The following is a 16824-nucleotide window of genomic DNA, read 5'->3' as shown; positions in this document are numbered from 1 at the left end:
CATTTGACAATTTCTTGCTTCACATCTTAAGGCCAACAGCGGTACCTTTTGGGCAACCATGACTCTGAAGTAGGACAGGCCAATGTTCCAGTTTTGGCTGGAATCAGACCAGCAAATTGGATTTCAAGCCCAGGGGCACCGAAATTGGATTAGCGATCCCAATTTCAGAGGGGTCTAAATCGAAAGGTCCTCTGATTCCAGGCTCTGTTTTGATTTTACATCGATTTCAGTTTTGAATTGGACCGGTCTAATTCACTTCGATAGCCAAGTGATGCTAGCCTCTACATTATGTGGCACAATCATCCCTAAAGTATACAGTGAGATAACAACAAAGTTTCCTTCTTTTCTCTACTGAGATCTCAACTTCTTACAAAAGAAACAACAGTTAAAAAACAGACAATGATAAATATTAGATTCAAATCTTTTACATTCCTGGTGGTGCCACCAACAAACACGCACTCAACCGAAACTAATAGTCATCTCCTCTTGATATAACTTCCTTGCACGTTGGCCGTAGCAAGATAGTATGCTCAAACTGGGATACATAACTGCCCTTAATATCACATAGAGGAGGATATGGCTGCCAAAAATAACACAGAAGAACATAGACATCAATAAGTATGAAAGATAAAATTTCATAAATTGATTAGACATTCCTCTGATGAAAATGAAGAATCTCACTGCAAATTTATGAAAAACATTAAAACAGTGAGGCATATTGACTGGAACCTATGTTTACCAATGAATTTGAACTTCAAAAGCATTGGTAGAAGGGAGGAAGGTGATGGGAACGTTGGAGCTAAGTTTGAGGAATACCTGAACAATTCCAGCATCACATAAATTCTTTAATGCCATCAAATATTTAGTCTCCCCTAGGCGGTCTAAATACCGTCTACAGAAGGCCAATGTGGAGAAGTTCTTGTTGATTGTTGCTAACAGTTGCTTTGCTCTTGGCAACCTCAATGGGATGTGTCCAGCGTCAAAATTTTTCATGTAATGACTGCACTCCAGATCTTCCCTGACATAGCCCTTTCCTACATAATAACAGAAAAAGACTTATTACTCTTTTAACTCATGGTGAAGGCCGCTATCTTTCTCAAAAGATATAAATAATAAATTCCCTGCTAAATTCTACAATTACCGGTTGATGCAAATGTTTCAATCGCAAAGAATTCACCCTCTTCCATTTTTGTCTGCTCCCCTCCTTTAACAATTGGAACTGATTTTCCAGCATGGATCTGATAACGCCCAATGCTGTGTCCATTCAAGTTTCTGATGCTTTTAACTGCCAATGACATTATAAGTCCATGTCAAACAGAGACAAGTATGCATGAGTGATTCAATAATAAATTCAGAGACCTAAACTATAACCAAATTCATTGTCAAATGACAAAGATACAAATTGAACTACCAAAGTACTATTATTTTCACAATGACAACATAAAGTTAAAGGGTGGCTTCTGTGATACAAATTAAGATTACTTTGTTTTATGAAGAAAGTTCAAACTTCAAGAAATTATTTTTCATTTTATCTCACAAATTTTATGCAAAGGGATACTCATTTCAAATAATAATAATGAATGAAATTATTTATATTTACTAATAAAAATATAAATAATAGCATTTTTATTATTATCAATTTAAAATAATTCTTTACCACATTCATTTCTCTAATAAATATTATATATGATTATTTTTTCATGAAATGTCATTATTTTTTGGATAAATTATTATTTAGTCTCTGTATTTTAACGAAACTAACTACTTGGTCCCTGTATTTTGAAAAATACATTATTTAGTTCTTATTTTTTGGCTTCGTTAAACTATTTAGTCCCTCTGTCAATTTTTCCATTAATCAATATTAATCAAACTATTATTTAGTCCCTCTATTTTAGTGAAACTAATTAGTTAGTCCCTATATTTTAGAAAAACACATTAGTTAATCCCTGTAATTTGACTTCGTTAATTATTTAGTCCCATAATTATTTTTTATACCTAAACTACCATAATCCTCTCCCTCTTATTTCTCTTATTTCTATCTCTCCATGTTGCTTCTCCTCTACACTCGCACCCTTCTCCCCTCATTCTCTCTTTATTTTCATCTGTTTTTAAAAATGGTACAAATTGTCTATACAAAAAAATTAATCAGTTTACTTAAATTTACAAGTAATAAAGGAAAATTATTTATCAGTAATGAAAATATAAAAATGATGTCCAAGGAATTGAAAATTTAAAAAAATATATAAATTCAGATTTAGTCTCCACAAATTAAAATTTCTATTTTTATCTAATAATATATTTTTGAAAATACATTGATCAACTAATTAGTTTCACTAAAATAAAGGGACTAAATAGTAATTTTTTGAAAATATAAGGATTAACTAATTAGTTTTCTTAAAATAGAGGGACTAAATAGTAGTTTGAATAACATAAATAACAGAAAATTTGACGAAGAGACTAAATAGTTTAATGAAAGCAAAAAAACGACTAAATAATGTATTTTTCAAAATACAGGGACCAAATAGTTAGTTTTATTAAAATATAGGGACTAAATACTAATTTTCCCTTATTTTTTTCATTAATCTAATATAGTTTCCATGAAATAATTACTTTATGAAAAATAAGTATTACTTTACATAAAATTGTGAGATAAAATACATACTCAAACTAAACCTTTATCCCAAAAATTTGAGGTCGGCTATATGGATTAGCTTTCTCCACTCTAAACGATTTTGAGTTAAATCCTCAGAAATGTGTAATACTTCTAGGTCATGTTGTACTACTCTCCTCTCCTCCAAATCAATTTAGGTCTACTCATTTTTTTCTTTCTATCATCTAACCTAATGTGCTCTACTTGTCTAACTGGAGCCTCCATATGTCTACGCTTCACATGACCAAACCACCTCAATCTCCCTTCTATCAACTTATCCTCAATTAGCACCACTCCTACCTTTTCTCTAATACATACTTCCACAAATTTTATTTTCTTCTCTTCATTGTGAAACAAGGCAACTATAGAAAGCACCGGACAAGGTACATCCTCTTTTCCAACATCATATTAAGTGAAACAGTTAACCTAGATTATGTTGTTCCTCCAGTTCAGCCCAAAAACAATGTAAAAATTTCAACATTCTATATGAGACATAAAGATAATGGAAAATACAATGACTGCATTGAAAACAGTAAAAACCGGCCTTGTAAAATTGGAATTCTAAGGGCCTGTTCACTTGTGAAAAATTGGAGTAGCTTTCTTACAAAAATTTTCCAAGAAAACTGAAAAACAGAGTTTCATTTTCATATGTGCTGGTTTTTCAGTTTTCTAGTTTTCCAAAAAGTAACTAAAATTTGGAAAAGAGCTTTTAGTTTTCCATTATTTTCATTTATAACAAAAGTTCTGTTTTCCAACTTTTTTCCAAATGGAAAACATTGACTTTTGTATAACTAAAATTATATTATGTCTTTTCTACAATTAAAATTGAATTATTATTTAGAAAAATATTTATTTACAAATCAACTAAGCCTTTATCCTAAAACTTTGGGGTCGGCTATATGGATTCGCTTTCTCCACTCTAAACAAGAGTTAAATCCTCAGAAATGTGTAATGCTTAAAAATATTTATTTACAATAATAAAAAATGTACACAACGATTCAAAACTCAAATAATGCCATACCTTGAAACACCTTCCCATTAATTTCAACCTCATATGATTCCATGACCTCTTGGATGGCAGCACCAACATCACAAAGTCGCACATCAATCCCAGATTCCTAAACATCAAATGGCAGTAGTCTTCAGAGTGGTATACGTTTCACAAACATTCATTTTGGAGTAAGAACTACATTTTTTAAGACTTCTTACAAAATTCCATGGAGCAACTTATAAATCACAATGGGTTTAGTGAGTTACAGATAGATAGATACGTATTTTTCATACAAACTGCACTCCTTCTTATACATTAGAAAGTCCAACAATGTCTCCAAACAACTACGATGCTCCTTCTCCATCTCCCTCTTTCTTTCTTTCCAGCTTTATTCATACCAAACATACTGTTATCAAATAAGGATAGACAATTGAAGAAACATAAAATCACGAAATCTACACAAATGAAGTTACCACCTTTTATTGCACGCTCTGCTAAGGGTGAAGTGGGTACAACATAGGATTGATTAAAGCTAGACAAAAACAAAATTTGGCGGTATTTTGGGACTTGGGCACACTAGATGACGTATTTGAGCAGCTATTTTAGAGAGAGAAAATAAGAGTAAGAGATGCAACGAAGATGAGAGAGAAATCCCTATTTAGCATGCACGACTTCGAAATGTAATAAACACTCAATATTACATTGCCAAAGCACACACACACACACACACACACACACACACATATATATACACAGAAAAAAATAAATCCAAGACTCCTAAACTCCTAGAGAACCGTAGACGCTATCAATTAATGACGTAAAGCTTTCCTCTTTTGAAAATTGATGAGTCCACAGTGGTTCAAAACTAAGAATCAGATGAAAACAGATTTTTTTTTCCGCACCAACTGCACAGCACCAAGTAGATGGAGTTAAAAACTGTAGGGATAAATGTTCAAGCACCTTGATACCCGTGTTGGTTGCCTCTCGTGAAGCTTCAAGTAGCGGGTCAAACATAGGATTGAATGCTACTGTAAATGCACAGTCCACGATATACCCTGCAAATTCCATAACCACTATTTCAAATAAGGGCTCCAGCCAAAAAAAAAAAGGAGCAGCATAATTTATCCACAGTTCATTTTCAACAAGTAACAATAGTATGAGCATTTGAACACGCTGAGAAGTAGGACTGTAAGAGCTTTTACCATCAATATGAGTTCCAAAATCTAACTTCATCACGTCATCATACTGAAGCACAGTCTTATCCCCAGTATTAGGGGTCCAATGAGCAGCAACCCTGTCAACACAGAGGAACTTTAAAAAAAAAAAAAAAGGTACAACCAGGAAAAGAAAATAGTAAATTCAAATATACTGTTAGAAGGTGCCCACCAGTTCAGAGAACATCCAGTAGGAAATGCAATGCCTGCTTGTAGACCATTCTCTGATATTAACTTACGAACTGTATTCTCCAAGGTCTCACATAGGTCAGTCATTAACATTCCAGGCCTCAATATGTCTTTGATATACTTCCGAACCTAATATCAAAGTAGGTAACATGTCAAGTAGATGCCAAGAAAGGTTAAGCAGAAACATTCACACATAAAGCTTAATAGCAACCTGTCGATGAACTTCTGCTGCTTGCCGAACTGAATTATATATAGGCTTTTCAAGACGCTCCAACTCTCTCTTCTCCTCAGATGTAGTCCTCCATAAATTACTGAAACATAAGTTCCCAATAATTAGCTCAACACAGAAAGAGGACAAAAGATGCACAAATTCACTTGAAACACAAATGACGATACTGGAAGGTGGAGACATTTTAGTGATAGTGGTCACTTTGGTTATCATATATCTGAAAAGATAGAAAGATAATCATTTAACAAGTTCCATTAGTTCCTTTAGCATCATATTAAGAAATGGTCAAAGAAAATTTCAATTATTACGCATGCATCATATTAAGAAATGATCAAAGCAAATTTCAATTATTACGCATGCATCATATTAAGAAATGATCAAAGCAAATTTCAATTATTACATATGCATTGTATTACGAAATAATTGAAGAAAGTATCAATTATTATGTATTATGAGTTAAAGCTTCCTCTTATGCATGAATGGTAAACACATTTGAGCCTATATAGTTGTACAATTGCTCAAGCACATTTGAGCAGAATTGCTTCGCATAGACAATTTTGTATATGCAGTGAATTGCATGATTGTGGTCAAAGGAAACAAAATATACTCACTCATCTTTGTATTGTTGAATTTCACCCTCAGGAAACTCCCTAGATGGAAAAAGCTCAATAACAGGAATAGTGGGTGGATCAGTCTGCTGTGGCAATTCCTTCTTTTTCCTGAGGATTAAAGATGAAAAATTATTGACTGATAACTACGCACAGAAAACACAAACATGGATGCTGCATCAAAGCTAGAAAAGTCCTCACTTGCTTTTATTTTTCTTCTTTTTCTTCTTTGAAACTTCTGCAACAAAACAGTTTTCAGATGCATACAGTTGCATAAGTTAGCAAAGTGTGGCCAAATTTTGAGGCAAAATCACTAAATCAGGCCTTTTATAGCGGGAATTGCCACACTGGATATCACACAAAAATCCTGAATCTCTCAGTAAAACGAATTAAGATACCCATAGAGAAAACGCTACAACATTGAGAATAAGAACCATTAAAAAAAGTGACAACCATCACACAGTATCACATTTTATTTCTTCCATTATATCTGTCAAAGACACTGACTTTTTCTCGGCTATGCAGTCATACACCTCATGCTAAATCACATCCAACATGTTGCTTTTAAAAAACCTGATTAGCCAAAAAAATTTTTTGACCAACTCTTTTTCCTGTTAGAAATGTAGTTAAAAATAATTTCAACAAAACCAATTATTAACCACAAACAAAACAATTGGCAAGTTAAAGAGGATCAATGAAGAAACCCTAAAAACTAATTACCTTTCCCTTCATCTTCATCTTTTTCTATAGTAGAAGAAAGCTCAGAAGACTCATCATTTTCATTGCTTATTGAAGGTTCTGAAATCCCATTTTCTTCTTTAGTCCCATTTTCTTCAACAGGGACTTCTTTGTCAACCTTTTCATCTGCCATCGATGAAGACCTGTTTGCATACAAAAATTGGCATGGCTTACAAATATGCATACATATAATCAAATGGTATAACAACAGATTTAACAAGAATAAGTAAAACCATAAAATGGCAAAAACAATATGTGGAAAAGTATTCTCAAGTCTATCAGATTAATCAGGAAACCAACAAAAAAAAAAATTAGAAATTAACCCCAAACCCAAATACAAGAAGCATGAATTTTCAAGTTTTTTAATCGAAGTTAAAACCTCTTTGCTTCCTGCAATGCCATCACAGCTGCTGTCTGTGTGAATATAACTGACTGACCCTTTATTCTAATGAAATTGACAGAAAATTAAACACACCCCAGAAAAAGGGGGGGTGAAAAATAAACGTAAAAAGCAATTAAGCTACCTGATAAAAATCTGAAGAGAAATCTAAGATCAGAAGAAAGCAAAGAAATTTTACCTGATCAAAACTTAGCTTTGAGAAAGGTAAAGCAGCAAGCAGAAGAAGGAAACTCGCCTCCCTTTCTTCCTTTTCCACACCCTAATAGGCTAAATTACAGTGGAATTGGAAACGCAATAAACCCTTGTGGCAGGGCAGCAATTGGTGAAACTTGAAAGCCCACCCAAAGGGAAAGCCCATTGCTAACTAGACGCTACAGCTCCTAAATCAAAGCCTGGTAACTGTTGGGCTTTGAAGCCTCCCCAACATTTTTTTTTTAATAAACTAAATATTAAGTAATATAATTAATGTAAATTAAAATTTTAATCCTATTTTAAAAATAGTTTTACTTGCTCTAAAAATTCAATTTTATAATTCTACTAGTCTTTTTAACGTGTGTGCGTCAAAATTAAATACTTATTTAATAAATTTTATAACATAATTATTTTAATATATATGAATTGTTTGACAATTTTTATCAAAATTGATTTAAATTTTTTTATAAACTAAAGACTTAGTATAGATTATAGTCATTTTAAGTAAATTTCAATTATAATAAAAATTAGTATAAAACTACTAATAATAACTCAAAGTATAAAACCAAAGAAAAAACTATGAAAGTTAATTAAAAATGAAGATTCAAATAATTTTATATAGTGATAATTTATTCATGAAGTATATTTATGTTCACAAATATAAGAGTTTTTTTAAAAAATAATTTTAGTGAAATATATATATATATATATATCGAGAGTTTTTTTTTTAACTTAAGTTTATAATTATTAAATATTACTTATGGAATTAGGATTTAAGAGTCTTAACATAAAAATTATAGTCAAATTAAAATTGAGATTATAAACTGTCAAATAATTTATTTTAATTCATTAATTTTAAAGCACATGTAATTAATTTTTTTATTAATTAAAATTTAATAATATAAGTTTGTAAATATTAAAAATAATTAAAAAAATAAATTAAAGGAAGTGAGATTGAAATTTATTAATTTTATTATAATAAATTAAATAATTTTTAGTGAATTAATAATATTTATAGGATTACAATTATAAAATTATACAACTTTAAAATTAGAAATTGTAATTACTATATAATTTTAATGTATATTAATTATAATAATATCATAATTATTTTTTTTTTATGAATTTAGTTTCTCGCATAAACTTCATTGCTAAATGCTAATAGTGATGAATTTGTCGTCACAAAAATGTTTAAGTGGCAAATTTGTTTATATTATTTTATTAACAAGGAACTCATATATTTATTGCAAAAAGTGTAGACCTATTAGCTAAGAAAAATGTTTATATATATGTATATATTAAAAAACTATTTTTAGCATCATTTTTATAAATAATAAAAATAATATAGGATATTTATAGCTAAATCTCTATTAATTTTTTATATATAATATAATATTACTATAACATATTTATTCTTAATTTATATTTTTTTATTTTTTATATATTTGCTTTGGTAATTCTAAATAAAATTGGACCGTAATTCTATATTATGTTACATGGAGTTATTATTTTCTTTTATGAATAAAATTATATAATTTAAAAAATAAAAATTGTAATCATATATATATATATATATATATATATATATATATCAAAATTGCAATTATTTCAAAAAAAAAAATTTTAATTAAACATCATTGTAATTTTTTTATTATTAATTTTATTTTTATTTTTGATTTTAATTTTAAATTTTATAATTTTAAACAATAATAGCAAATACCCCTTAATTGCTAATAGAAAAAATTTTCTTTATATTGTGAAGGCTAATACCAAGTATCAAATACTACTTATGAATAAAAACAAATAATTTAAAGTAATTATCATATATAATTATTTTTAGTATATGAATTTCATTTATTATATAATAATTCATGTGTATTCAATTATAATTACATAAATATGAAAGCAAATAATTTTATTATGACTAGGAACGGTTAATAATATTTCGATCTAATATCATCTAATTTGATGCTAAGAAAAAAGTTACTCAAACTTTACTAATTATTTTTCTTCTCAAAATCACTATAAAAAAAGTGAGTATAGGGGACACATAAAATTGTCCCCAAAGCTATGAATAATTGTTCTCAAAGGTATAAGGGATGACATTAATCGTCCCCACCTGTTGTCCTCTTTACCTCTGTATCCTATTCTATAGGGGACGACAATCATAATGTCGTCTCTGAAAAAAGAGACGATAGTCATCCCCAATATGGAGACAATAGTCGTCCCTAATATGGGGACAACAATCATAGTCATCCCCTAACATGGGGATGACTGTCGTCCCCCTATATGGGAATGAATGTCGTTCCCATTGTCCAAACTCAAGGGGGACCATAATCGTCCCCTATAAAAGGGGGACGACGCTGGTCCCTAATTTTGGATCAGACTCAAGGGGGACCATAATCGTCCCCCTATTAAAAGGGGATGACATTCGTCCCTATTTAAAGAGGACAATACTTGTCCCCAATTATGGAGACCATAGTCGTCCTTTACTATTAAAGGGACAACAGTCGTTCCCTGATAAAAATTGAATAGAGATAATTTTCATCCTCATATCCTCATATTTTGTTCCCTATAAAGTTGCTTTTAATATTGGGATATTATATTTATAATTGTTAAAAATATTGATACTCGTAAATTTCATATTTAATTCAAAACAACTATATGATAAAATCAATATTCAACAATAAAACGCAACATAAGTTTTAAAGTATGATATAACAATAATTTTTAAGTTACGTAGCTAGTATGCAAAATAAACTTAAATTTACCTACTTTTATTCCTAATTTGTTCATACTTGATAATATTCAAAATAAAACTCCTATGATAATAGTAGTCTTCAAACTCTAATTCAACTTCATTGCTAGTCTGCAAGCCTTCATCACTCGATCTGTTAATCCTACAATAGATTTAAATAAAAAGTCATTCAAAAAGTAGTTTTTCCAATTCATGAAATTAAATATATCTAAAAAGTATTTACTATTGTCATATCCTAACTTTCTGATGATTTGTATCCTATCACACTCTCAAATCTTTTAAAAAACTCCAAATTGTGCTCTTCTTGTTCCTTGAGTCGAGCATTTAGTTGTGCTATCTCATTATTGCATTGTTCTTGTTCCTTCAAACGAGCATTCAACCTTGCTACCTCATCTCTCAATTCATTTAATTCCTCATTTCTAGAACCACATGCCATTCGTCTAGTGCTTGCTTTGTATCCTAATCCTTTACCACGGACATAACCAAATCTAACACCAAACACCTCTTTTAAGACATCATCTGGAGCATGACCAGTCTCATTATCATTTGTTGGTCGTTTCTCAATCCTTTGCATCTCTTCCTACAAAATATAATATTAAATATGTGAATATTTAATATATAAATATAATCTAAAAATATTAATAATTTCATAGTCAAAATACTTACATATATCCTTGATGATTCTAGATCATGCCAATGTGTTTGGCCTTGCTCATCTAAGAACCCATGTGTAGCCATCCAGACTTCAAATGTGACACCCCTTACCCGTGTACAGTATACCCGAGTAAGTAATGCCACCTGGTGTACCGGCACACTCTAATATTCCTCAATTAATTTAGACAATGCTTTTGCATATAATTTATGAAATACAATTTATTTAAACCATTTATCAAAAGTATCATTCATTTAAGGTTCCGAAAATTTTTAAGAAAATTCAAGTGAGTCTGGCTAAAAATGGAGAAAACCGTTCTTCGGAACCTGTTAAAAACACTTCCAATATTTTTATTCCATCATCTCAAACTCCAATATCCAAAATCTCAATAATATTTCTCAATAATCTTTTCATTTCTCAAACATCCATTATCAACACCAAACTCAATATCAAGATTTCAACATTTCAATTTCTATTTTCATTCATCATTCACATGTGATGTTCGCTTATAAATCACAAGTAAACATTTATCTTTCCATTAACAAATACAATTTTCATAATTTACATATACATCAATATACATTACACAAGTTTAATTACATATGAAGAAAAATCTGCTACAAAATATCAAAATGACAAAATGACACCTAGTGCCCTACCAATGCACTGCAGGTAGTGAGGTGACACGGACACGGTACAGAACTGCCGGATGGACTCACCCAGTCTGTGGTCTACTGGGCTCACGATCAGGATCTCCAGTACCTACGCGTGGCAAAAGCAACACGCTAAGCAATAATGCTTAGTGGTGCAATAATATAATAACAAGAAATAACAGATATAAATATGTTTTGCATGTGCATGTTTTGTTTGTCATGTATTTGTATATCCATTCATTTATTTCTTCTACATTGCTCAATTTCATTCATTTGGTTGCCCCAAGTAACCTACACTAGGCATCGGATGGATAACGGGTAACCGCACTGGGTACCTAGTACCTCGGGCCACACACCATCGGTTACATATGCATCTCCGATGTGCAACATAACAAACTAACAAGTCAGAATAATATCGAGCACAAGGCCAAGTCTCAATGCAAAGTCGAATGGCTAAAAGCCATGAAATCACAGAATGGCATTTTTGCCATGTGCAAGATCTTGCTAACCCTATTGGCATGCCAAACTATCCAAACCAATCTTGTTAGGTATACTAGGGCATTTGAAACTTTTAAATTCTTCAATTTGTGAATTTCAACTTTTTTGGTGTCACTATTCATCATTGGTCAACAAAAATGTTGACTTTTAGAATAAAAATGTGTATATTGACTTTGGCACTCCCAACATACCACATTTGGTGTTTAAAACTTGTTGGCATTAAGTGTTTTTACCATTTCTAAGCATTAAACCAAAGGAGCAGATTTTTCAGATTTTGTACCATAACTTCACTGTTCCATTGGACACTGTTACTGTGGGAATTTGAAGAAATGTAAAACATGAAAGTTGTTCCTTATTTTTTCTAGTTGAATTTCCTTTTTTGAATCACTCCATTTGGAGTTTTGTAGCTCCAGATATGGCCCAAAAACCCAGGCTGGCCGGATTTGCATTCTGCAGAAAATACCATATCTACAGTAGCATGAACAGTAACTAGAGCCACTTGGTTGGATGGGTTCTGGCCATAATTTGGGGTAGGTTCCTTCATGAAAGTTTTTTTTCTATGTCTTAACTTGTTGCTGTAAAAATTTCAGGCCAATTGACCAAATCTACAGTGAGTTATGGCCAAATGAACAGTTACTGTTCATTTGGTCAATTCTGCAGAGGCAGTTTCAGGGTTCCGGATTGGGGCCAAGTTTTGGTCCTCTTGCTTTGGTCTTTTGGGCATGGTTTCTTCAGCAAAAATGTTCTATTATAAGCCTAGTTTCATGTCCAATTGGCCAAACATCAATTGGACTAACACAGCCCAAGTTATGGCAGTGCAAAGGGACTGAATTTTTAGTCCCTATGCTGTAGTCCATAGGCAGATTTCACCTTCACCTTACCATCCAATTTTTTAGTTCTAATTAGGGTCAACCTACCTAAAATGGTCACTAATTGACCATTAAAAAGTTCTCTAACCATTTCCTAAGCTAAGTCACAATTTCACCTTCCCAAACCCTAATGTCCAAACCAATTACTCATAAACCTTGATTAACATGCTTAGTTCAATCTCCATGCATATTAATACCTTAATCATGATTTCCAACCACTCTAAGTTTATTAAACAATCAAACTCAATCTCCCATAGGGCTGCCGAAAATTGAAAGTACCCTTAACACATGTAATTTACTTCAATTTCTTAAAATCTCTTAGCTCAAAATGATGTTTTAACTAAAATTAAAAGAGTGAGAACAAAAGTGTAGCACTAACCTCTTTGCTCAACTTATTGAGCTTGTGAAACTCTTGATTTTCTCCTCTTTGTGGCTGCCTAGAGCTTCCTTAGGATGTGTAGATAAATTTTGGTGAAGGTGACTTAGGATTTTAAGGTTGGTTTTTGGGAGGATTCAAGCTCAATTTGAGCAACAATGGAGGTTTGGCTAAGGGCAAGGGTCACGGCTGCAAGAGGATGAGGAGGAAGGCTGCTGGAATTTGTGGTTATTTAGTCTTCATTTTGTCTTTTTATTTGTTAGTCAATTGATGGCTTAATTTGTGATTGGTCAAAATTTTTTAAATGATGTCATTTTTGCATTATTTTGGATTTTCTTTCTTTTCTTTCACTACTCATTTCAAATTTCATTTCTAGTAATATTTCTTCATATTTTATGTCATATTAATTATTTACTCAACTGGGCAAGTCGGCCAAAAATCACCTCGGAAGGCGAAATGACCAAAATGCCCTCCGTTTGGCTTAACGGGTCAAAATTGTCTGTACCGATTGAAAAATTTTTCTAGGTATTTTCTTGGCATTCTAATGCCATGGGAACCTCAGTAACCCTTCTCTGGAGTCCCAAAAATTATTTTATAATTTTTCCCCCGGGTCTAGGGCTTCTCGTTGCGAGAACCGCAACTTCCCTCCGGTTACCCATCGCTTGGGCACCGGCTCGTTTTACTTGGTTGTATTTTATTTCTAAAATTTTTACTAAGTGTTTCTTAATAATATTTGAGTTAATTTTGGTCTCTTACTTAAGTTTAATTATTTTTCCGGACGTTCTAGCTGTCCGAACCGACACCGGTCACCGGAACAGTAGAATGTACGGAATGATTACCGGGAGGGTGTTACATCAAAAGCATATGGTACTTCACCATTCTCCTCATCCATCTATAGTATTAATTATATTAACCATGCATTATATAACATAATATAACTAAAGAAAAGAAATAACTATGAGTAAATAGTATTTTTTTTTTATAGTTTACCATATCATACTCTACTTGCGCAAAAGGAGTGGGACCAGTTGAAGCAATAATTCCTTGACTAGCACGATTATTTGCGTTGGTGGAACATAAGGCCTACATGATATTGATATTAAAAAAAATATTTATTTTTTGCCATAATAGAAAAAGTAATTAAAAAGTACCTGAAAGCCCTCATTAGCAAAAACTTTGAACATTTCCTTCCAAATATCCACAGTCAATCCTTCAGGAATATGTTGCAGTCGTTCATCATCACTTGAGTACTTCAAATACTTAAGGTGTAGCTTGTATTTCCATTTGCGATATAATATTTTCATCTCATAAAAACAATAGAATTCAAACTTAGCTTTTTTTATCTCAGCCGTATCAGGCTTCACCTTTTGCATTTCCTCAAGCTTCTTCCATTTTTTTGGACTCTCATGACTTGCATCAAAGTAATCCTACAAAATTTAAAAATTGATTCTCAATTATGCAATATCATGTATTCATCTTATTTGGCAATTTAACATAGAATATAATAAAATATAATATGATATGATTTAAAGGATAAAAAGAATTTTTTTCAAACAAGAAACTTTAAAAAAGCATATGAAGTTAACCTGAATCACACTCCATAAATGAGTACAATATTGAGCTTCAATAGCATTCCAAGGCTTCTTAGGTGGACCACAAGATCTTGCACAATATCCTAACCATGATGCCAACTTTCTTTCATGTTCACCAATTGGTTGAAAATATTTTCCTGGGGGTATGAAGATAATCAACTTGTTCTTCTTTCCATTTGTCAACTTATCAAGATATACTTGGGCTTTGCCACTGCACATTAAGAAAATTCAACATGAATAGGGACTTTTCATCTTGCACCTTAAAACTTATTTTTCATATGCATATTCTATGCCCAAGGGGGGACTAAACTTCAATGTATAAGAAATTAATTCCACTATATGAACAAATGATTCCTCTCTAATAATAATTAGTCTGTACAATTAAGTAAATTTAATCACAATTATTCAAAAAGTCGCTATTTATTTGATTTTATATTTTCTACTTGTCAGAATATCAAGCCTCCATTTGATTATTCTTGCTTTTATTTTCAATACTTTTCATCCCAATCTTTTTTAAAGCAGAGTCTAAAAATTCCTCAACCCCACGTAAATATATATTATTGAGACGATCACCAACAAGATCCATCCATCCATCCTTTATTAGGAGCCATTATCTAATAAATAGATAATAAAAAATATAACTATAAAAATAAGCAAACATGTTTGATAAAGAAAAGAATTTAGTTTAAAATTTAGGTTACATTATTAAATAAACAAACATTAAAAAATAATGAAAAAGTATGTTTAATTAATTAACATTAATCACAAAGAGAATAGTGCCAAGAAGGATAGAGGCAAGCAAGCAGTGTAAGCATGATCCAAGATTATTGTACATCTACAAGCAAAGCAAAGAAAACCTAGCACTATGTTTTATTAATTAATTTTAAAATCCTAGCACTATGTTTTATTAATTAAATTTTAAAATTTTGACATCAATTTTAATTTTAGTTTGAATAACTGAATTTTTGAAATTAAAATAAATATTAAATATTATGGGTTAAATTAATAAAGTTAAAAATGAATGCATGAAAAGGAAGTCCCACTCATAATGACTGTCAAAGAGCAAGAAAAATGATGAAATCTGCCCAAAGCTTGGCACTTAAATCTGATTCACTCACATCAACATTTACTATTTTTTTTTATTTTTTATTTTTCGAAGCACTAGTGCAATAATATCAAAAAAGTGTATATAAAAAAAAAGATCACATTTAACTGGGAAATATCACTAATGAGACAGGCAATGAAACAAAATCATATAGATTGTTGAAATCCTAAGCAGTAGCATGGATGTACTTATGCAATAATTATGTCAGAATTTATGTAAATGGAATTAATTATTGCAACTACAAATAGCCTTACAATTTGCAAGCTCCTTCTCCTTTGCAGCAGCTAACCTCCTAATTAAGTTGTGCAACTTGAGCAAATTTTCACGGCCTGTAGCCTACATAAAAGTCAACATACAGATTAATAACACATTTGCCTATAAAGTAATGTCTCATATATATATATATATATATAGTCATAGTGAATTCTATATGGGCATGAGTGCAGGTTCTGATTCGCCAAGCCTTTACCATTTTAAAAAGTTTTAAAATATTTAAGTTAAATCTAGTCTATTTGTGAAGCCACCCAAGCTTTCATAGTCTAGAGAGCAAGGCTTATTGTCGTTTTACCATTAATTTTCAAAGGCATGATAACATAAAGTATGTACTAAAGTTGCAGATTTATTTGTTGCACACTGGTAACATCCCCCTAATTGGCTACTATAGATTGTATAATAAGAGTAGCACATAAGGCCATTAATATGATCAAAAGTAATTAGTAAAAAATATATAAAGGCCTTCAAGAAAAATAATGCTTTATCTTGAATTTGAGTGTGATAATATAAAAATAAAATAATAAGCATTAGCAAACTGTAAAAAGGGAATTAGTATTAATTTGCTTAATTTAATTAAAATTAAATGGGTTTGGGTAACAGATACCAACAAACAAAACCCAAACTCGTCATGCGTATTATTCTTCTACCCGTAAAAAACTGACCTGTTACCATCCTTACCTTGAAATGGTTTTTGCTTTTTTTTATATATATATATAAGCTGCTAGTACTAGTTAGCATTTAGCTTGCAAGAGTAGTTCACAATGTTTTGGATAAAACTAGTAAGCAATTAGATAGGATTGATGGAATTAAACACCAGCTAAGAAAATGTTAGCATCA

At 31.2% G+C, this 16824-nt stretch overlaps 1 protein-coding gene across 2 annotated transcripts; it reads right to left on the bottom strand.

Moving 5' to 3' along the window:
- Positions 1-323: 323 nt before the first annotated feature.
- LOC110653488 (methionine aminopeptidase 2B) lies at positions 324-7342 on the bottom strand. Of its 2 annotated transcripts, none has more exons than XM_021809144.2 (12): positions 7198-7342; positions 6602-6762; positions 6083-6119; positions 5885-5992; positions 5256-5355; positions 5028-5173; positions 4844-4935; positions 4602-4696; positions 3672-3768; positions 1142-1285; positions 817-1034; positions 324-580 (listed from the first exon to the last, which is right to left on the bottom strand). In XM_021809144.2, exons 2-12 carry the CDS (start codon positions 6750-6752, stop codon positions 470-472), a joined length of 1299 nt encoding a protein of 432 aa, XP_021664836.2. In that variant the 5' UTR covers positions 6753-6762; positions 7198-7342; the 3' UTR covers positions 324-469. The 2 variants fall into 2 exon arrangements, with proteins under 2 accessions (XP_021664836.2, XP_058009787.1); XM_058153804.1 differs by having other exon boundaries at positions 6083-6116.
- Between the last annotated feature and the right edge of the window lie 9482 nt (positions 7343-16824).

Source organism: Hevea brasiliensis, chromosome 9 (assembly GCF_030052815.1).
Source record: "Hevea brasiliensis isolate MT/VB/25A 57/8 chromosome 9, ASM3005281v1, whole genome shotgun sequence".
In the NCBI taxonomy this organism is placed as follows: domain Eukaryota; kingdom Viridiplantae; phylum Streptophyta; class Magnoliopsida; order Malpighiales; family Euphorbiaceae; genus Hevea; species Hevea brasiliensis.
The sequence above is the reverse complement of the archived record's forward strand: the minus strand, read 5'-3'. Positions and strand labels throughout refer to the sequence as shown.

What these genes read in the sequence shown, in the direction of transcription:
- LOC110653488 (XM_021809144.2), bottom strand. Translation starts at nt 6,752, where the DNA reads ATGGCAGATGAAAAGGTTGACAAAGAAGTCCCTGTTGAAGAAAATGGG. An exon ending in AAGAAGAAAAATAAAAGCAA is followed by an intron (nt 5,993 to 6,082) that starts GTGAGGACTTTT and finishes TTTAATCCTCAG; the next exon opens with GAAAAAGAAGGAATTGCCAC. An exon ending in TGAAACATTTGCATCAACCG is followed by an intron (nt 1,035 to 1,141) that starts GTAATTGTAGAA and finishes GTTATTATGTAG; the next exon opens with GAAAGGGCTATGTCAGGGAA.